General features: G+C 48.9%; 1 protein-coding gene across 6 annotated transcripts in view; it reads right to left on the bottom strand.

Moving 5' to 3' along the window:
* Positions 1-22,041, bottom strand: part of CUX2 (cut like homeobox 2) — a 261,759-nt gene that overhangs the window by 101,109 nt on the left and 138,609 nt on the right. For all 6 annotated transcript variants that reach the window (XM_077159854.1, XM_077159855.1, XM_077159856.1 and 3 more), the window contains exons 2-3: positions 8,001-8,111; positions 4,665-4,712 (exon numbers count right to left, since the gene is read on the bottom strand). In XM_077159854.1, coding sequence (XP_077015969.1) covers positions 4,665-4,712; positions 8,001-8,111 — 159 coding nt within the window. The remainder of the gene's footprint in view (positions 1-4,664; positions 4,713-8,000; positions 8,112-22,041) is intronic.

The raw sequence follows: 22,041 nt of genomic DNA, 5'->3' as shown, positions 1-22,041 counted from the left end.
CAAACAAGCAGAACCAGCACACCTTCAGGGCAGGCTTGTCCTGATTCCTGGACATCATTTCTATCTCAGGGACTGAACTCTTGGGGCAGGGATAGTGGCTCACCCATCTGTGGACCCTCCACAGCCCTGTAGGTGCCCCATAAATACTTGTTGAGTGGACCTGCATTGAATCTAACAGAAAGATGGCCCCATTCCCTTTGAGAAGCCCAACCAGGTGGGGCACACTTGTCCCTGACTCATGAAAAGAGGGACCAAACTGGACCTCCATTGGGTCCAGCATCTAGAACACCACCTCAGTACTAGAAACGTTTGTTGAATGAATAAATGATTGCATAGACTCAACTGATGATCCAGGTCTCTTGGCAAGTGGCCTCTTGGCCTTTCTCTGAGCTCCTAGAAGAAGGTTCTAGCTCCATTAGGCCTTGGGAGGGTAGAGGGAGGGCATGAGACACTGCCACCACACTGAGATCAAAAGGACTCACCAGCCACTCAACCCATCCAATCTCATTTAACCTCATGTAATTCTAGGGGCTGTCCCCACTTAGAGGTGAGGGCACAGTGGCTCAGAGATCTGAAGGGAATTGACAAGATCACACAAGCTTGCCAGTGTTGGGGTAAGACTCAGGCAATGGGGGTCTGAACTCAAGACTCTCCTGGCTTCTCTGCGGGTCAGAGGCCATGGCCATCTACTTGGTTCCCAAAAAAGGGGTTTTCTGTACTTTAGGCCATGACTGCTGCATTTGATGGGAGAAGGAAGGAGAGGGGATAAAAAAAAGAAATCCAGCAGCAGCCCCAAGTGGGGATCCTGGCTGGGCCAGTGCACACAACCCTTAGAAAAGTTTCACCTCGGATTTAACATAATAAGACTTTGAATTTCGATGTTTTCATCTCTCTCTCCAAGTAAAAATAAGTTTAAAATAATGACTGTAATAAATGAAGGTAATTAATTGTAGTTTGTTCCCTTACTGTCTAGTCAGCTTAATTTTACCTTTTCAACTAATAATGAGAAAATAATTTTTGTGCTCGGAGGGTTAATGATATGTAACTGCAAGAACTGCTAATTGCATGTTGCAATCCATCCATCAACAACCCCATCTGTGCGACTTGATTATGTTTGCTAAATTATTGCTTTGAATTATCTTTCATAAAGCAACTTTTGTAATTAGCGGGGCTTTCGTCTTGCTCTTTTCTCTGGGCGCAAGGAGATTCAAACTTTGGCCATTTCAAGCTGTCTCCATTAAGCCACCTTCTCCGCTCTCTTTGTTTCCCCGAGCAGGGGAAATCAAAACTGTCCTTTATGCAATCAAGGCAGAGAGGAAAAGCTTCCTTGATTCACAGCAGGGCAAACACACTTCCTCTCCACCTCCCTCCCACCCGCACCACAAAAAAAAAAGAGAGAGAGAGCTAGACCCACACATATATAATATGAAAAGATAAAAACGATGCCCAGAATCTGTATATAGCAGGGCTGGTGGGGGTAAGTTAAAGAATAAACTTGAACATGTTGTATTTCGACAAGAGGCCCACATAGGGAAGTGGGAATGACAGATGTGATATTCAGTCCTGGCATCATTTTATGAGCTGGTTTATGGAAGTCAGGACAGGTGTTTGCCATGGGGGAAGGGGGAATATATCTGTGGGGTAATTAATGCCCACTTGGGCATCCTCAGCTCCAACCCTGGCTGGATGGCACAAGAGGGAAGGGGTGGTAAAGGATGGGCCCCCGCTAAAAAAATTAAAATGAAAATCAAATTCGGATGATAAATGGCCTGCGTGGGTGCTGTGGGCCCTGGAGGAAGTAGATGGTTTTTGTTACCGCCTTTCTTAGGTGGCATTTCCCCCCAACTTGAGGCACAGGAAGGACACGGCGGCTGCAATGGCTTAGCCAATAGATCATGAGAAGAGCAGGGGTTTCGGGAAAGGAACTCCAGGCAAACGTAGTCTTTCGGTACATTAAAGTGACGACGGAAAGGACTCTTAAGCAAATGAACGAAGTTCTATGAAGATCCCAAGCTATTCATCCAGCGTCTACTCAACAGCTCACGTGGGCTTTAGAGACAAGAATTTAGCTCTCTCTTCCTTTTCAGGCCCACAGAGACTTTCTCCCCACCTCCAACATTTATTGGGCACCAACTATATGCCAGGCAAAGTGCTGACTGCCTCCACGCCAGCTAGTTCTTTGATTCATACTGGTAAGTCTGATTTATTTTCATTGCGGTAACATATATATATATGTATATATCACACATTTGTCATTTTAACCATTTCAGTAGCATTAATGAAATTCACAATATTGTACCAAGCATCACTACTATCTATTTCCAAAATTTTCCATCACCCCAAACAGAAACTCTGTCCCCGTTAACCAACCCCCCCATTTCCCTTCCCCCAATCACCTTACTCTGGTTTCCATCTCCATGAACTTACCTTTCCTGGAATTTAACATCTGGCATATTTCACTCAGCATAATGTTTTCAAGGTTCCACCCATGTTGCAGCACGTATCAGAAATTCATTTCTTTTCATGGAGGGATCATATTCTATTGTGAGCTATACCACGTTTTGTTTACCCGTTTTTCTGTCAGTGGGTCCATGGCTTGTTTCCACCTTTTGGCTACTGTGAATAATGCTGCTGTGGACACTGGCATACAAGTATCGTTTTGAATTCCCATTTTCAAGTCTATTGGGTCCATACCTAGGAATGGAATTGCTGGGTCATATGGGAATTCTCGGTTTAACTTTTTAAGGAAGCTGACTCAGTTTACAGAAAAGAAAAGCCGAAGCTCAGAGAGGTTAAGTAACTTTCCCCTGGCCACACAGCTAGGTGAAGCAGCAGGGATGATATTCAAATCAGGCCTGAGTCTAGTTTGCATGTGCTTTCCACCGCACCACTCTCAAGTCTTCTGATTAGCACTGAAACCTGATATTTGACTCTTTATCAACTGGAAAGATGCCTAAGTTACCCTATGCGTCTTACAGGAACAGAAAGCCCCCTTCTTTTGGATAAAAGACCTTCAACAGGTAGTTGGGAAGGAGGTAGATTCCTGTCCAGTCCTAGCAGAGGTCAAATAAACTGATATTGGAAGCGAATGAAAATAGTACTAATGAAATCCCCACGCTTCTGATGTGCAAGGCAGTGTTCTAAGCACTTCTTGTGTATTAACTTTGTTCTTCCCCAATCACACCTCCGAAGCAGGTCTAATATTTCATTTTATAGATGAGAAAACAGGCGCACAGAGAGGTTAAGTAACTTGCCTAAGGTCACACTGCTCATAACTGGAAGACCTGGGATTCATATCCAGGCTGCCTCCAGAGTTTGCATTAGGTCCTTTGCCTGCATTACATCTCAGTTAACCTCCAAAATAAGATAAAAAGATCAGCAGCGTCTTTATTCCCATTTAACAGAGAGGGAAACTGAAGTTTCTGCCCATACCATCCCAAGCAAGAGAACAGTCGAGAAAGTGAAGCTCGATGCCTGTCTGTGGGCTAGGCTGAGAGAGCAGCTGCCCGAGGGGAGCTGTGTGCCATGTGCCCCCGGCCCTGGGACCAGCGGGTGGTAGACGGAGCCTCCCTTTTGAAAAACACAAAACCATGAAGACATATCCCCAACGTGACCAGCCTACTTTCTGTTTTTTTCCCCCTCCAGCCCAGGTACATCATAAGCAAATGAATCAATACTGGATGGCCCTATAAATAAATATGTACATCAATCAACTCAGTAATAAAATGAAGGGGTTAAAAATATGGAAAGCAGCAACATTTGTGCAAACCCAGTTACTGTTTCCTTTAACATTGCCGTATGTGCTTACGTGGTTCCAAAAGAGACAGATTTAAAGTAATATGGACTTTGGTGGATGACGGACTTAAACACATCCCCACCGCTGAGCTCTGAGAAGGATGGATCCTCCCGGGATCCTGCCTGAACCCAAGAACCGACAGAGAAGAGACCCCTGGAGATGGGTTCCTTTAGAAATGGCCTCTCCTTCCACTCTCCTGGCCTGGTGCAATTCAAGTCTTTTCCTAGCCTACCTCCTGTGCCAGCTGGACATGTGGATATTCTCAGAATCCTGGTTACAAAGTCAAGGAGAGATGGGGTTAGGTTTAACCCCATCGCAGAGTTTCAGAAAAGCAAGTAAAAATTTGCTGAGGTCAGCTCAGCTGCTACCAAAGGAACAGTGGGCGGGCAGGAAAGAATTTAGCAATGTTGGTTTATACAGAGGTGGGCTGATTAGAAGAATTTCAGGGCGGGCCGGTAACCATTTGTACTTGTTTGCAAGGCTGCCTGAGAGAATCTCAGTAGAGCAGGATGCCAAGAGAGAACAAAGATCACCTAGTACAAACTTCTGCTTTTATAAAATGGGAAACGAAGGCTGGAATGTGAGGTGGTTTGCTCAAGTCACGGATCTTATACGTGGCACAGCCAGCATGAGGCTGGGAAAGTCTAGAGAGAGGGAGAGTTCTTGGGATCAGATACTAGGATTCCATCAAACAGAACAGAGAACTCTTTCTTTCCATGACACCATTGGCTGGCCTGGGGGGAATGGGGCAGAGTTTGCAATGGAGGCAGGGAAGCTTCTCCCAAGCTTCCAGGGGCTTCCTCTGGCAACTCCAGGTGGGCTGGGAGAGGGAGCTGGGACGTGACATGCTGTGGGCCTTGGGTCTTACCTCAGCTTGGAAGCTTTTCAATACAGGAGCCACCATCTCTCTGATTTCCTGAAAAAGAGATCAGCGAAGAGTTCATCATTCATGCCAGGCATTAGGTAGGAGACCCTATAGCTCCTGCTTGCAGCTCACCACTTTCCCCTAGATCAGCATTTCCCCAGGACTTCATAAGGGTTACACACACACACAGACAAAAAGGTTCTGAGTCAAATCAGGCTGGGAGACATCAAATCCAAGAGGTTTTTTTCTTGCAGGACTTTTTGGAAACTTTAATATAATGTACATTGGGTATTTCCAGAATAGGGGGAGAGAACCCAAATGGATTTGATCATTGAATGCTCTTTCATACGAACTACCTTGTGGAACGGTGGTCCATCGTGGAACACTCTCATGTAGAAAGCTATCGTGCGGTGAGAGGAGGAGAAGTGGCCCTAATTCTCTCTGCCCAGTGCTAAGTCAAGAAAATTCCTTTATGAAGACCCTCAGGGTGGTACTCAGGGGATGCCGTCTCTGATGTCCGGCCCAGTGCCTCTTCTCCAGCAAAGACTGTGTTTTGCATTTTAGCAATGCCCCTTCTATTCTTGTCTGTCTTTCATCCCCACAATGTGCAGCCTCTGGGGATCTGGCCTGGGTCACCCCATGGTGCCCAGCTCAGAGGAAGGGTCCCGTCCATGTCTGATGAACTTTGAAGTAGGCTGTTTTCAGAAGGGCAGACTGGCCTGGCAGCCCCAAGTCCTCTATTTCCAAGCCCTAATTCCTATCTTGCACAAGTAAGCCTGAGGGTCTGCTTCCAGGGGCTCCCTGATGGGCTGCCATCAGTTCTTCTCCCTACTGTACAAGAGCGGAAGCCTTTTGGAACAAAGAGGACCCAGAACACAAACCCTAAATCCTCTAGTTTGCCCTGAGGTCTGCTAGTGGTTGGCTCCCGCAACCACAGTCAGCCACAGCTGCCCTAGGACATCGTCGTGGGGTGGGTGGGTGAGTTTGCAGGGACTAGCGAAGGCAGGAGGGAAGAAGGGAAAGCTGAGAGAAGCAGGAAAGGAAGGGTTGGACAGAAGAATACATGCGTTCAGCTAAAGAAGCAAATCCCTTAGTTATGAAAACAAGATTGTGTTCCTTCTGCCTCCGGAAAAGAACCCACCTCTCTGATTTCTATCCTGCAGGGCTTCTCGGAGCCATGGACATACTGATGTATATTGGACACAGTCAGCAGGCAGGTGGGGAGGGCGAGTATCCCTAGTGGGCTCAGGAGTGCAGGGCTTGAGCCATGGAAAAGGGATCCTGGTCAGGGGTTGTGAACTCAACTGGCCACAGAGACCAGGCAAAAACTGGACAGGGGGGAGTGGCGTGGGAGGTTCCGTGGCAGAATGGGAAAACACATGCATGGTCTAAAGGGGCTGGCAGCTACTCCACTCTCGCTGCCAAAAGGCACGTGGGCCTGGGGTCTCACCCCCAAGACCTACCAATCTGCCAAGACACCGGAAATCTGGATTTTTAGGTGAAATCTTCTAAAATGTTAGATGCTGGGAACTTATTGTAAATTCTAAAGGACATTCCAGACCAAATGAAACATGCTGACTGAGGCCTCCAATCTAGGTGTCGTAGAAGGAGCTTTGGGAACCACCAAGTCCAGTCCCCTGAATTTACAGAAGGGGAGACTGAGGCCCAGAGAGGGGGCATGGCAGGGTTGCTCAAGGCCACAATGCAAGTGGGTGGCACAGCTGGCATCTGAACCCACATCGCCAGGCTTCCCAAACAGGAACTTTTCACAACCCCACAGTCAAGTGAACTCAGGGGAATCAAACCCGAGGGCCACGGAAGGTTAAGGGAGACGTTGGGCCAAGGCAGGCCGTTCCCGGCAGCCCAGTGCCCTGTCCGCTTTGCCCTGGGGGAAGCTGAGAAAAGTCACGAGCTGGAGGTAAGCTGGGCACCAGCCAGATGACGTTCTTAAATAAAGCCTTGGCATGACTCTCTCCATCAGGAGAGACTAGTTCCAAAAATGAGAATTTTCAGAGGCGTGACTATAATAGGAGTGGAAACTTATTCCTGCTAATTACATAATTGCATAATTATGCAGTATTAAAATTATATAAGCTGAACTTGGAGGCTTCAAACCTGGCCTGGATTTCCCTCATCACCTGGGGGCTCCCACGTGGTCAGGTGGGGAAAGGAGGAAGTGACAGAGGGTCTCTTCACCAGACAGGGAGGGCACATGGGGACTGCAAAGATTTGGGGTCACTTCAGCTCCGCTTCCCAGAGGCTGGAGAGTCAGAGGCAAAGCTGCTGGCACCATATTCTCGGGGAAAAATCAGTTTAATAGGCAAGGGGGCTTCCTCAGCATAATCTGTGTCTTCTTGCAGCCAAACCAGAGACTTCGACCTTCCTGAAGATTCACCCCTCTTTCCCAAGCCCACCTCCCTAAGCCCTCAAAGCTAAGATTCCTTCTCCACTTGGTCCAGAGCCAAGCTCTAGTGAGAACCTAGTTCCTTTCCATGCCTTGAAGAACCAGGGGTCTTCATGGCTTGTGCAAAAAGGGTTTTCCAAGGAAGAGACTGAGGTAGATGTGGCAGCTCAACCCCTCTGTCCTCTTATACCCCGATTCCTTGCTTGGCCTGTCTCTTCCCCCATCTTTCCACAGCACCCTCCTCCATCAGCAGGGGCTCCCACCTCTGGGTGGTTTTGATGGGCAGGGGGTAAGTTGAGGAACAAATGGAATGTCCCATGTTCAGACACTGACTTCCCAAATGCCAGGCCCTGTGCCACCCCGTCCCAGGTGCAGGGCACCCGAGCAGGGCAGGGTGAGGGCGCAAGCGTTGGCCGTCTGCTGAGCATGGGGAAAGCACGGCTGGCTCTGGGGGAGGGATGGGCCGAGGGTCCCGATGCATCACCCAGAACCGTGCAGATGGGCCACCCTGTCAAAGCGATATGCGGTCCAAGAGCCCCGTTCTCCTGCTTGTGTTTATGCCCACCACGTGTTTTTTTTTTTTTTTTAATCTGAGACGCAACAGGGGGCCTGATGGAGAAGGGAAAGGAATGCACACATTTGCCCTGTAAGAAATAGAAACACGCCTGTGCTTGTCTCTCCCTACCCCCCTCCCTCCCCGGGATTGGTGGGTGGGGGGTCCCTTTCAATGCTGAGGTAGGGTCACTCCCAGGACCACTCATGTCTGCTGGTGGCTGGGTATGGGTGGGTGGGTGGGGCAGCTGTAATTTTTCTTGGTGTCTAATTAGCTTCTTTTCTTGTTAGTCACTTATATCTACAGTTTTCAAAATATAGTTTGAACAGAGAAAAATCTGCATTCGCACTGCATTAATTCTATAACAGCAAATATACAGTACCTCAGGTACATTTTTCTTAAATTCCCGGCGGAGTTCAATTAAATGTTTATGAGAATGTTCGCTCTCCTCCTGCCGGGCAGACAGCTCAGAAGCGACGGAATTAAGCTCCTTCTGGAACAATTAAAAAAAAGAGAGAGAGAGAAAGAGAGAGAAGAAAAAGATTTTTTTCCCCTTCTTTTTCTATTCAACCATCACACAAAACAGCATTCCAAACAAGTTTTCTTAACTTACGAAGCTGGAAAAGACAGGATACTGACTCCTGGCATAAATGAATAATTTACCAAACTGAGGATGTAACTGAAAAAAATCCAGGACAGCTATTTTTTTTTTTTTTTTTTGTTTCGTTGGATGTCAGACCAGATCAATAATTTCCCATAAAGTTGGGTACTTTTTTTTTTCTCCTCATATCTTCCCCACCCCCCCAGCCCCACCTCTTAAATTTCCAAAGGAGTGATGGCATAAGCTTGTCAGTAACTGTAGAAAACATCTCCAAACCATGTCAAAATAGTAAAGTGCGGCATATTGTATGGGCATATTATAGTGTAAGAAAGTGCTGTCGACAGCTTTCATATATCAGAGGTGGGAACTGGTCCAACTATGAGTTACTTACACTTAAGGGTCCATAAATACGCCCTTTAAGATATAGATGGCTTTTTAATTTCAGTAGATTTTGGAAAAATGAAGGTGCCAATAAGAAGCAAGCTGACCTTTTGTGTATCCTGCAGTAAATCATTTAAGGTTCACTTCAAGTATAAGAAATATTTCACTGATGACTCCTGGATGCAGAGGAAATGGATTGGAAGGCGCCTTGCCTGTGTGCAGAAGGCGTCAGACCAGGTTTTCACAGGATGTACCAGCAAGCGAAGAAAGAGAGTGAGGATGGAAGGGGGTGGCTCCAGCTCACACACACATCACAGACAATGTCTGCTGGTCTTACATGTATATTTGATCACCCCTCTTGCAGCTTTCCTCACTTTAATGGTGGCAGTTTCACAAGGGGAGTACAATTCACCATTAGTTGTCATGGATTTCATTTGCATAATTCAAGATATGCTCTGTTTATGTGGTCTGTTGTTTTCTTGCACCATCCCGAGATGGGCTTTTTTTCCAGGACCATAACTTGAGGAACATTTCTGTATATATCACCCGATTATATTTGCAGCAATCAAGCCCCATAATTTCCTAAATCCGGTGATGCAATAAATTTCCGCAATCAGATTTATTAAAAACACACACGCAGATGCGAGAATGTATTTCTAGGGTGAACTCTTTAATCTAACATATGTAGGATGAGGCCCAGCGCTGTGTTGAAAGACCCCATTTGTCATCGCTAATACACATTCATCTCGCACATACAATGAAACACTTCTACCATTAGATAATGAAATAAAAGTACTATTAACCCGCTACAAATCCTTTTCCTTCTAAGAGACGAAACGCATGGTAATTGTCTTCTATCATGTCTGAGAGCCGTAAATCTGCTCAATAGCAGTTTGCAATAGTACTGTGAACCCTTGGACCCAATCAGGGGCTGGAGAGCCCCTCAAACCCACAGTTGGGACAAGTGTCTCTCTCAAGCCTTTGGGGCCTTTTGAAGGAACTGGGGAGGCTTTTGATTCCTGGAGTAATGTCTCAATCTCTTTGGAGAACCATGAGGCCAAGGGGAGACTTTAGGGTGTATATATGTTACCAGAATAAAAATTAAAAATCTAACAACCTAGGACTGTGCAACACAAACAGGGAACCCTAATGTAAACCATGGACTACAGCTAATAGTATTACATGACTGGTTCGTCAATTTTAACAAAAGCATCATGCTAAAGCAAAGTGTTAATGATGGGAAAACTGTGTGTGAAGGGGTATAGGTGAACACTGTACTTTCTGAATGATTTGTATGTAAACCAACAACTGCTGTAATGAAGAATGTAATGTAAAAAATGTAATGTAATGTAAAAAAAAAAAAAGAAGAGAGCGGGGAATGGGACTTGAGGTGCTCTCCAAGGTGCTGAAATCAAGTCTAAGCTGCAGCACAAGGTACAGCGACTTGGGGACACTGTGGGGGATGGGGCGTGGAGGGGGACAGTTCCAGTCCAAATATCCCATGGAATTTTAGCCAGGCAAGGTTCAAGGTGTCATGAGAGAGGAAAAGAAGTCGAAAAACAGATTCTGACCAAATTGACAGGTGAATAAGAGAGGCTTCTGCTTCATCATCCTTTACAGACGGATGCACAACACAGAAAGCACAATCAGCTACGATGAGACACAGAGACTCTGGGGGAAAGGCCTGCCGTTTGCACAACAGAGCTGATCAAAGGTGGATGAGGACCAACTGGCTGGTACAAGAAGGTGGGCAAAGGCTCACCTGGCAGGAGGGAAGGTACAGAGTGTGGACCGCGACTGAGTTATAGCAGAGTGCTCTCGGGTGTTGTCACCTCTCTTGACAACGCTGTGATTCTGGCCTTGCTATAGGACAAACACAACCGGGACTGGAGTTCACATCATTCGTTTTTGGATTAGCATGTAGCTGACGCTATGGGGTTTTTGCTTTTGTTTTTGTTTTAAGTCTCTAGGACATTGTACCTCCCTGCACCCCAGCAACTAATATGCCTGGAAGGGGCTAAACGTTGACTTCTCATTTAAAACATCAAAACCCAGGCTCTGACAGGAGAGCTCAGAACTGAATAATTCCAACTGCCTGATGTGTTGTTTCAGTAAGCAAACAATTAAGCCTTGCAACCTCCTGGCTCCCTCCCCCAGAGCCTCCCGGGCTGCAGGATGTCTGCCTGGCCCCACTGCAAGCCCAGCTCTTGCTCTCCCTGGCGCCCTTCCTGCTTGGCCCTCTAGGAGCAGATGAAGTCACTGACGTCCACACTCCTCTCATCTCAACTTGGCCTAGATCTAGGCTCATCCTCCAAGCTTGAATTCTTGCCACAGTTACCACAGGTCAAATCATTGTTAGTAGTAGTCATAATAATAATAGTAGGCAGTAATTATAACTACCATTTATCTAGGGCTGACCACGTAGCAGGCATAGCGTTAAGCTCTCTACATACATCATCTCACGTAACAAACACATTAATCTGTACATAAGGTGATTCGAGCAGGGGCTAGGAAATAAATTACAGCCCATTCTAATAGTACAGGTGTGGATAAAGGCAAAACTTGAATGCCCTGCTCTACAGCAGGCTTCTGATCCACTTCAAATGAGCTGGGAGGGGTGTTCAGGAAGCCTAATTAAAAACGATATATGCAGGTGAAATGCCCTGTTGGCTGATAGTAACCGTTTATTTAGATAGGCTGAGAACTCAGAAAACACCCCATAGATCAGTGATTCTCAGAGTTGTGAATTTCACAGGTCAGTAAAAATCTCAAAAGAAAAAAAAGTGGGGGGGGGGGAGAGAGGGGAGTGACAGAGAATATTGCCAAGTTTTACTGTATCAAGCAAAGGCATTGAAAACGGCTCCCCCGACCCTAAAAGAAAGGCTATTGAAACAGCAACAAAGCAGAAGGGCCAACTCCAGACTCAACACGGATCTTTTCAAATAGACACATCTAATAGTAGCTTAATAAAAAAGCTCATGGCACTGTAGTTCTTTTAAGGAACAACTACAACAGACAAAACCTCTGTCATAAACAAACCAGCACTGCTGTAAAATGAGGTCTTGGAAAGAAATGTCTGAGCCACCGCGAACGCGCAGCCAACAGAGCCTGTCCCTAGTTAGTCTAACAGAACTCGGCTCTCCTCCCACCCCGGCCCCCCAGCTCCCCCCCCAGCTCCCCCAGCCCCCCCAGCCCTAGGGGAGCCATGATTAACACAGCCCCAGACTTGGGGCCAGGCCCAGTCTGGGAGGAGACTCATCTGATTAACCGACCATCAGCAGCAGACAGCCCGGAGCCCCGCACAGACCATTCAAATAATGATCATCATAAACAGCCCATTTGCAACTAAAAAGAAATAATTTTAATGAGCTTGAAGCAGATGATAGATGCAGCTGAGGCTCAGGCCAATGTGCAGACAGAAAGGAAGCTGGGATCGAGCTGCTCCCGGGACCAGGACGCCCAAGGAAGAAGCTGGGCTGGGAGGAAGGGGCCCCACGGACCGGGCGTGTGACCAGCTCCTGCCCTCGTCCTGCCCCGCTCACTCACTGCAAGTGCCCGCTGTCCGGCAAGTGCCCTAGCCCTGAGAGGGTCTGCCATCGGGCCGTCCTGGGACTCAGACCCCCAGGGCGCTCAGTCTCAGGGCCTTGGGACAGCTGAGCCAGAAGGAGCCTTCAAGTTGTCCAGTCCACTGCTGCCCAAACTGCAACCACAATGCCCCTCTGCATGAATTTTGCTGTATTGATATTCTGCCTCCATTAATATTTACTTAGTGTTTTATCTTCGAATTGATTCCTTTTTTCTTTCTGATTAAGATATACATAACCGTAAGCTCAATTTTAAGCTACATGAAATTTCTACCCATGTTAACCAGCACCCAGATCAAGATATAGATTTGCAGCTCTGCAGATGGCTCCCTAGTGCTCCCTCCAAGTACCCCCTAAGTAACCATAGATAAATTTTGCTTACTTTTGATCTTTACATAATGACTCTCTGTCCCATCAGTGGCAAGTGTCCCACACCTACTTCTCACAGTCACTCCTGTCCCATCAGTGGGGGGCTGTTCCACACTTTGGCAAACACTAATGGAATCTGATCCTCCCATTTTAAAGATGAGGAAACTGAGACACAGACAGCTTAGGTTACCTGCCAAAGTCACACCACTGGGTAAGAAATTGGATTTCCTAGGAAGGGAAGGTGGGTCTTGGTTGGAGAGAGAAAACAGTTGTCTTTCCATAGGGAAAGGTGAGCATTCTGGATTTAAATAGGTCTCCCCAACCTGGAGGGATTGGGAACCTTACAAGAACACCTGGTTTTTAAAAAAATTTAACACCTGGACATGCCAACTATGCACGAAGCTTTGAGGCAGAATCCATGTTCATGGAAGGAAACACAGCAGCACACACCTGTGCATGCACACCCCCCAACATGTGCCCACACGTTTCTCAGCTCTAAGAGACCCCCCAAACTCAGACATCTCCTAATACCAATTCCAAGAAACTTCTAAAAAGGACACAGTGATTGTTGGGGGCAGGGGTTAAGGAAGCAAGGAGCTCTGGATTTCCCAGCCCTCAAAGGGATTTTTGTGAAGGAAACAGGCTGTCTCAGCTTGCTTGCCCCTCCCTGCCCCAAAACCCGCCTATGCCTCTTTGCTGTCCTGGGACAAGCTCCACACTTCTGAGCTGGGCATCGCTGGGTCCCTGCCAGCCCCATCCTGCCTTCCCCTCTCCTCGTGTTTTTCTCAGTCACACTGAATTCCTCCCAAGGATCCATATGCGCCAGAGTGTCCTAATTCCATGCCTTCACGAACTCCATTCCCTCAGCCTGGATGATCTCATTCGGTCTTTACAGCTGATCTTACTTATCGTTTGTGTCTCGACTGAAATGTCTCTTCCTCCAGGAAGGCTTTCTGAACTCTCCCCACTCCCTAAAGTCCAGGCTTCTCTTTTGTGACCTTGTTACCCTTTCTAATATTCTCCACCAGATTTCATTTTTTAACATTCCCTTCAAATGAAATCTTACACAGAAGTTCCTTATAGAAAGCAACAGTTTGTAGTAACATTTCGAGTACCCATTATGTGCTACCCACTGTGCCAAGAACTTTATGTGCATTATCTCTTTTTTTCTTTTAATTCTTTGTGCATTATCTCTCATAAGGACATGCGAATGGAGTGACAGTTGAGATTCCAGGCCAGATATGGAAAAACAATATGAGCAGTGATTCTGACTTCCACTACAGTCACTGATGCTCCCAAACACAAGCATGGAGTGCTCTGCTCTCACCTTATTGCAAGAAGATGCAACCAGAGATGTTGGATCTTATCTTTCCACCCACCTGCCCACTTACCCATCCACCCATCCACGCACCCACATACCCATGCATCCACACATCCACGCACCCACATACCCATGCATCCACACATCCACGCACCCACATACCCATGCATCCACACATCCACGCACCCACATACCCATGCATCCACACATCCACGCACCCACATATTCATGTATCCACACATCCACGCACCCACATGCCCATGCATCCACACATCCACGCACCCACATACCCATGCATCCACACATCCACGCACCCACATACCCATGCATCCACACATCCACGCACCCACATACCCATGCATTCACACATCCATGCACCCAGGCATCATCCAACCATCCCCATTCAATCATCCATCCAACTAATTACTGAACCCTAATTCTGTGCCAAGCACAGTGCTGGTGTATGGAAACCAACCGGATCTGGTCCCTGACCTTGAGGAGCTCTCAGGGCAGTGAAAGAGACAGACAGACATATCAATTCGAACACTGTGTGCAATATGAGAGCTATGAGGACAGTGCAACGGGAGCACAGAAAGCAAAGTGACTAACTGTGTTGGGGTAAAGAGTCACCAAAGTGGGAGCATCTGAGCTGAGTTGGATGGATGAAGAGTTTGTTAGATAAAGAAGGAAAGCGTCCCAAGCAGTGGGAACTGGATTACTCCAACAGCCCCCTAATGAGTCTCTGTCCCTGCCTTTTGCTTCCTTCTCCTTAACACATATCACTACCAAACACACTACAGGTATGCCTCGTTTTATGGCACTTTACTGTACTGCACTTTGCGGATTTTGCTTTTCTTTTTTTCTTCTTTTTTACAAATTAAAGGTTTCTGGCAAATTGCATTGAGCAAGACTATCACAACCATTTTTCCAACAGCATGTGCTCACTGTATCTCTGCATCACATTTTAATTAGGGTGTATAAATTATTTTCTTAGACATAACGCTATTACACACTTAATAGACTACAGTAAAGTGTAAACATAACTTTTATATGCACTGGGAAACCGGAGAATTCGTGTGATTTGCTTTTATTGCTTCTTATCGTGGTGGGTTGGAACTGAACGTGTGATATCTCTGAGGCACATATGTTTATATTTTACTTATTTATTTTGTTTCCAAGAATGAAAGCTCCATGAGGGCAAGGGATAGATTTTGGGTCCCTCCTTCCTGACTATATCCCTAGTGCCTAGAATGATTGCTGACACATAGTAGGCTCTCTGGAAATGTTTGTCTGTTGGTTGAACTACTGAATGCTACATGTCAGGGCCTAAAGCCCTGAAAGGGGCCAGCCTGTCTGGGGAACAGTGACCGATGAGGTTCAGAGTTCAGGTTCTGGAGTCTACAGACCTGGGTTCAAATCCTGGCACAGACAGTTCCCTAGCAGCGTCACCTCAGTTTTCATGTCTGTAATATGGGGATAAAAACTCGTGTCCATAGGGTATTGTGGGGATCCCTTGAGAACCAGATGGTAAGGATGTGAACTGATTGGCACAGTGTCGAGGCTCTCCCAAATGTTAACCATCGGCCAACGGGATGTCGGTCCCTTGAGGAAACCATGTCTTGTCTTCTTTACAGTTGCATCCACAATGCCCTGCATACAGCAGGCACTCTACAAATGTTTGTGGAATGAATGGCCATTAGATAAAAGCATGAGAAGCCCCTTGGGGCGGGGGCAAGAGAGTCTGCCTTTGCAGAGACCCATTGCATAGCCCAGGTCCAAGGACCTATCAGGGCTTTGCATCAGAGTCCCAGGTAGACATTTGGGGGAGGGTTTCAGGGGATTCTTAAAGCAGAGGTACCTGCTCCGTGTGCAGTGGAGGCATGAGAGCCCTGGGGGGTGGGGGGTGGGGTGGGAATGACCTGGGATGGGAGGGCACATGCTGGCCTGCCAGGAGCAAGGAGACAAGACAAGACGGATGGCTCTGCAGCCCGCGGAGATGGATAACAGAGCCACGGCAGAGAGACAGCCTGGGTTATCTGAGCCATCCATCACTCCCTGCACTGTATGTAAATTTCAGATGCCAAAGATGTATTGGGCCAATTATCTGAGGCCAGGGCAAGGGGTGGTACCTCCGAGAAGCGGTTCTCAGCCAAGACCGAGGATGGAAAACAGGAGCCTCTTGCTTTCAGCGTTCAATCAGCTGGGCTGGGGTGAGTGACAGTTCACACGCAGATGAAAAAGCCCATCAGAGGGGGACCTCCGCCAAACCTCGGGGGCCTGGGCGTGTGCCCAGAGGCTTCCAACAACTCAGCAAACTCTCAGTGCAGAGATAATACTAACGGTGATAACTGTCCCAAGGAGGTCTTACTGTGTGTTAGGCCCATGCAAAGTGACACCCACAATTTCACTTAAGCCCCCACAAGTGCTGGGAGTGCAGTGCAGTCTCTGGAACCAGTTGTCAAGGAAGCAAATGAAGGGGGAGCAAATGAATGGCCCTGTGAGGATCTGCAGGGAGGCCAAGCCACTAACCCAAGATCACCAGCTAGGAAGCAGCACCATGAACTTGAACCAAGGTCTCTCTGGGTTCTTTCCTTGGAGCCACACTTCCAAGGCAGAACTGGCCGCCTTTTTCTGACCCGTCTGTCCTTCACTAGTATTCAGTTGACCTGAAACCGGGAGCAGGGCTGGGCCTGGTCAGCTTTTCTATCCATCTGTCCATCCACCCATGCATTCATTCAATGACCATTTACTAAGTATCTACAGCATTGCCAGGAATAAGCCTGGGCCTGCTCTGCCCGCCTGGAGCTTTTGGTCATGTAGGGAGCTCAGCAAGTAAAACTGCAGACCATCAGGGCCTCGTAGCAGCTCCCACAGCTCTGGCTTCCAGAAAATCCAGCCAGCAGTTTGCTTCAGACTGAGGCAGGCCCAGAGGTAAACCTTGTCCTAACATTCGCATTTATTGGCTGTGTGAGCTTGGGCAGGTCCTTTGCCTCTCTGCACCTGTTTCTTTTCGCTGCTGTAAACTGGAGTAACAGTGTCACCTGGCCACGGGGGTGCTGGCAGGATGAGGTCCAGGCTGCAGGAAGGGCTGGGTGCTTGGGGCTGGCCCCCAGGCGGTGCTGGGGAAGCAGCTCTCATCAATAAATCCTGTTCAGTCAAGCCACTCTCTCATCCTCCCAACTGCTGCTGCCCTGTGCTGGGCCATTGTCATGGGGGCCACCGTGGGAGTCCCCTCCCTGGGCTCCCTACTGCTGCCCTTGCCCCCTACACTCCCCTCCCTACCTGGCAGCCACAGGAATCCTGTTAAACCTTAGGCAGATCTTGCCCCTCCTAGGCTCAGAGAGCTTCTGTGTCCCCCACCCCACCCTCAGAGTTCAAAGGTCTCCCATGACCTCAAGGCCCCCCAGGACCCATCTCTGGCCTCACCTCCTCCCACTCTCCCTCGTTGGAGCTTGAACACCCCATGCACACTCCGGCCTCAGGACCTTTGCACGGGCCATTAGCTTAGCCTGCAAGGCTGTTTTCTCAGGATCCCATTCAGCTTTCTCCCTCGCCTCGGGCTCTCGGGTCTAACGTCAGCTTCCCACTGAGGCTTGTCCCACCATCTTATTTAAAAGAGCAAATGCCTCCTTTTCTCTCTCCCATAGCAATTGCCCTCAGCTGACACAATACGGACTAACTTCTTTGCCTCCTGTGTAAGCCCCACAAAGACAGGGTCTCTGTGCCTCTGATGACTGGCACATAGCAGGTGCCTGGTATTTGTCGAATGAATGAACATATGACTAAATGAACAAATGCAAGGTGAGCGGACATCGCTGGGCCCCTCCCCGCCCCAGCAGCTGCCCCCACTCAGTGCCTCATCCCACTCCAGCCCCGGGAAGCATCAGGCAAGAAAACAAGCCCCCTCCAGAGGCAGACGGGACCCCAGGCCACTGTCCCTGAAAGAGGAAGCCCTTAGAGGCCCAATTATCCCACCGCACCACATGGCTTCCTCCTGCGCATGACTGCTGCTTTCTATCCCAGGATTCGTAGAATGCAAAACCTCGTGGGCACCAGGAAAATGAAGCAGCCCCTCTGGTGGGTGCCAGGTGAGGGACCAGGGACCCCTCCTGTCTGGGGAGTGACCACATAGCTCCTTCTGGGTTTCTTCACCCTCCTCTGTGAAAACGGGGGAGATGGGAGCAAGTCATCACTCATTCATTTGTTCATACATTCATTCATTCATCAAATGTTCCCCGAGCACCTACTTGGTAACAAGCACTTGTTAGGGGCCACAGTGTGATAATTACCCCATTACAGGAACCAGGTCCCCTTGGTCCCCACAGCTTCTGGCCTGGGGCTCACAGCCCTCTGACCCCCCTCCCTCTCCAGAGCACCCCCTGGTTCTCGTCCAGGCATCCAGCCAGCCCCCGCACAGCCTGGGCTCTGCAGTCCCATGCCTTCACACCTCAGCTCATCTCATCTTTGGGGGGTCCTGACTCCTAACCCCTCTTGCACACGAGGCTCTGAGAGCTCATGCCCATCAGCCAAGATCACTGGTCAGCCGACAGCAGGGCTGGGCCTTGAGTCCTGCTCCATCCTCCTCCAAACTCTGCACCATCTCTGAAGACTGCCCCCTTTCAACACGTTTTCTTTAACTCCTTCCTCCCAGCAGCCTCTATTTTGAGGTGGAGGGAAGCTTGGGGAGAGGGAAGAAGGTGTATGGGTGCCTCAGGAAGCTCTGGAAAGGTTCACTAGTACATGGGGCTAAGAAAGGGACCTGGCAAAACCCAGAAAGGGGATGGAAACATTTACTGAGCACCTGCTGTATGTTAGGTAGGGTTGCAAGAGGCTCATGCAGCTGGTTCGGGGGAGACGACAGCCACACAAATGTCCACGCGTTGTCCTGAGGGAAGCAGCTGGTGGAGAGACAGGCCGTTCCAGCAGAACGCAGTGTGCGTATCTGGGGAATCCCTTAGGGAGGATGGGCCATGGGCAAAGGCAGGGGCCCAGAGAGCCCAGGCAGTGCTGGGGATGGCTGACTGCCTGGGTGCATAGTAGGGACACGTGAGCAGCAAGGAAAGCTGTGCAGCTACAGCCCGAAGCACTGGGGAGCCAGAGGAGACTGTTGAGCAGACAGGGCACATGTCTTCAGGCAGCATGCGAAGCCATGCGAGCCTAGGGCTGGGGGGAGCCGAGATGCCAGCTGCTGCTCTAATCCAGGGAAGTGAGGCAGGATCGGGGCAGAGGGCGGGAGATGGAGATGACAGATTTTAGGGACTCCCAGGAAAGGAATCCATGGCACTCACCAACTAGAGTGGGGTTGTGGGGATCAGCCAGTGGAGACCAAAGGTGAGCCTGAGAGAGAAGACCCCATAGGGGCTGCCGATTGGGTGTGGTCAAGTGCCACCCACGGCAGGAGCTGTCGGGCCTATGCCTGGTGTGTCCCCTCATTTGCTGTTGACTTTGGCAAGTGCCCTGTCACCCTGTCTCATCGTATTATTGTTAAATGTGGGCAGGAATGTCTGGGGAGTAAGTGGGGGTTTGGGGTCACCGAGAAGGAATCTGTAGATGCAATTTCCTCCTAAATGAATGGGAGGAATTAGACTTAATAAACGCCCCAGTGGGGTCTGGTTTGTAAGCCTGAAGGCAGAAAGAAACATTCCTATAGAAAAATATTTTATAAGGGTGATAGGGAAGAAAAGGGCCCAGAGGTCAAACTAAATGCACCCCTCTCCGCAATTCTGCTGATGTTCCTGACCCCCCCTCCCCACCGCCCAGGGACACCCCTTAACATTGCAACCCTAATTTAGCCGCACCCATTATGCCACAGCCATTCTTTTTAGGGGTGGAAGACATCTCTCCAAGCAATGCCACCTCCAGGAATGGGGGCAGGTTTGAATGGGCACTGCCCTGGCAGGGTCACCTGAGACAGACCCTATAGGCCCCCTACTGCTCAGACAGAACCCCCCAGCCCAGCCTCCCCCCAATACCTCAACCAGAGGCATCTCACAGGCTGTGTCCCAGCCCAGGGTGCACATATTTCACTCCAAGTTGGGCACAGTCCCCCTCTACAGCCTTTGCTGCTTCCATAAAGGAAAGAATGAGAGGGACAGAGAGAGACAGAAGAAAAACAGCTATTTAAAAAAATCACCCATCCCTTTTCCTTTACCCCTATTTTATTAAAATGTTTGTCATCAGTGTTAATGCTGCAATTCCCACCGGGCTGAGTGTAATGTAATAGCCAGAAACCACACCCGGGACCCCCCTGGCTGCCTTCATGGCACAGGAAGAAAAGCAACGGACAGAGTGGCGACCTCTCCACGGTGGGGAGATGACACCTGAGCCTCGCGGCCAGGGGCAACCCCTGCCACCCCAAACCACAAGAGGCCATTTCCAAAGACGACACAGGCAGGACACTTCCCTCCAAATGCCCTCCCTCCCCAGCCCCAAGGGGACCCGCTTCTGTATCCAAGGTTTAACACGAGGTCTCTGTAGAAGGACTAGCTGCTCATCAGCCAAAAAGGGAAATGACAGAGGGCAAAATAAACAAACAGAGCTCAGCACAGCACACAGAGGGCACGCCAGGAGGAGGCAGCATCTTTCCCAGGCTGTTTTCTCTATGAGTCCGGACAGACACACGGACACAGACACACATGCAGACTTATAAAAACACACAGGGACACAAACACATACAGGGGCGTACAGGGACACCTGCACTGACAGATACACAGACACAAGTTCACACTGAGTCAAAGACAGACATACACAAGCATACGGTTTGTGCAGAATTGCTTTTTTTTTTTTTTTTTTTTTTTACTGTATTTCTTGACTAATTGAAAACTCGGGGAGGACAGACTGGCCAGTCCTAGACTCCGGGCTGTGGGCCCCTTTCCCTTCTCACTGCCCATCTGGCCTGCTTTCTCCTCCAGAACCTAAAGAGGCCCATGACACAACACAGGATTCTTGTTTTCCCCGCATCGGACTTGGATGAAGGCTCAGGAGCCAGGCTGGAGCTAAATCCTGTCTCTGGTTACTCTCCAGCTGGGAGAACAGCCTCAGTTTCCCGCCCTGTAAAATGGGGATAATGCTTTGCGAGCATCATTTCAGCTGGAGGAGACAGAGCTGAGCTCCCAGAAGAGGAAGTGCTAGGATTCCAGCAGCTATGAAAGGGAGGTGGCGTCGGACAGACTTGGGTTCAAATCTCACCTGCAGCACTTGGCAGCTGGGACCTGGGGCAAGTTACTGCACCTCTCTGAGCCTTAGTTCTCCCGTCTGTGCTGTAGGGATAATAAAAATACCAAGCGAGTTCCAGCTATGTCTCATTTAAATATCTCCAAATATCTAGAAATATTAAGCTCCTTTTATGATTACCTTCATCCAAACTGTCATCACTGCCACCTGGACTATCTCCAGGGCCTCTTTCCTTGTCTCCTGGCCCCACCCCTATCTGCTACAGACCAGCTTCATGGCAGCAGGAATGAACTTTGTAAAACATGAATCAGGTCCTGTCTCTCTCTGGCTGGAAACTCTCCCATGGTTTGTTTGCCACAGTCTTAAGTTAAAACCCAGATAACTCACCTGGGCCTACGAAAGCCCCCAGCTCAGCCTTACGGGGGGTCCTCTCCCCCACTCTATAGGGTCCACCCACCACCTTCCAGTCCTCCAACGTGCCAGCCTCCTCACCTCAGGGCCTTTGCACATGCGGTCCACTCTGTCTTCAGTTCCCTCCCCATGCCTGTGGGTCCTCACCTCAGCACGACCCTGCCTGACCCCAAGTCTCCAAACTCCAAAGCACCCCCGCCCCTTCACTCAAGGCCCCTCATCTTCTCTTGCTTCTCTCCACACAGCATCCACCACCACCTGCAAGGATGAAGTTACGGTGTATTTAATTGTCTACCTCCTCCCAAGACTAAAAGATGACAGTTTGGATGAAGGTAATCATAAAGGAGCTTAATATTTCTAGATATTTGGAGATATTTAAATGAGACATAGCTGGAACTCGCTTGGTATTTTTATTATCCCTACAGCACAGATGGGAGAACTACGGCTCAGAGAGGTGCAGTAACTTGCCCCAGGTCCCAGCAACCAAGTGCTGCAGGTGAGATTTGAACCCAAGTCTGTCCGACGCCACCTCCCTTTCATAGCTGTGCAAAGGCAAGGATTTCCTTTTGTCCTCTATGTATCC

Source organism: Tamandua tetradactyla, chromosome 5 (genome assembly GCF_023851605.1).
Source record: "Tamandua tetradactyla isolate mTamTet1 chromosome 5, mTamTet1.pri, whole genome shotgun sequence".
In the NCBI taxonomy this organism is placed as follows: Eukaryota; Metazoa; Chordata; class Mammalia; order Pilosa; family Myrmecophagidae; genus Tamandua; species Tamandua tetradactyla.
The sequence above is the reverse complement of the archived record's forward strand: the minus strand, read 5'-3'. Positions and strand labels throughout refer to the sequence as shown.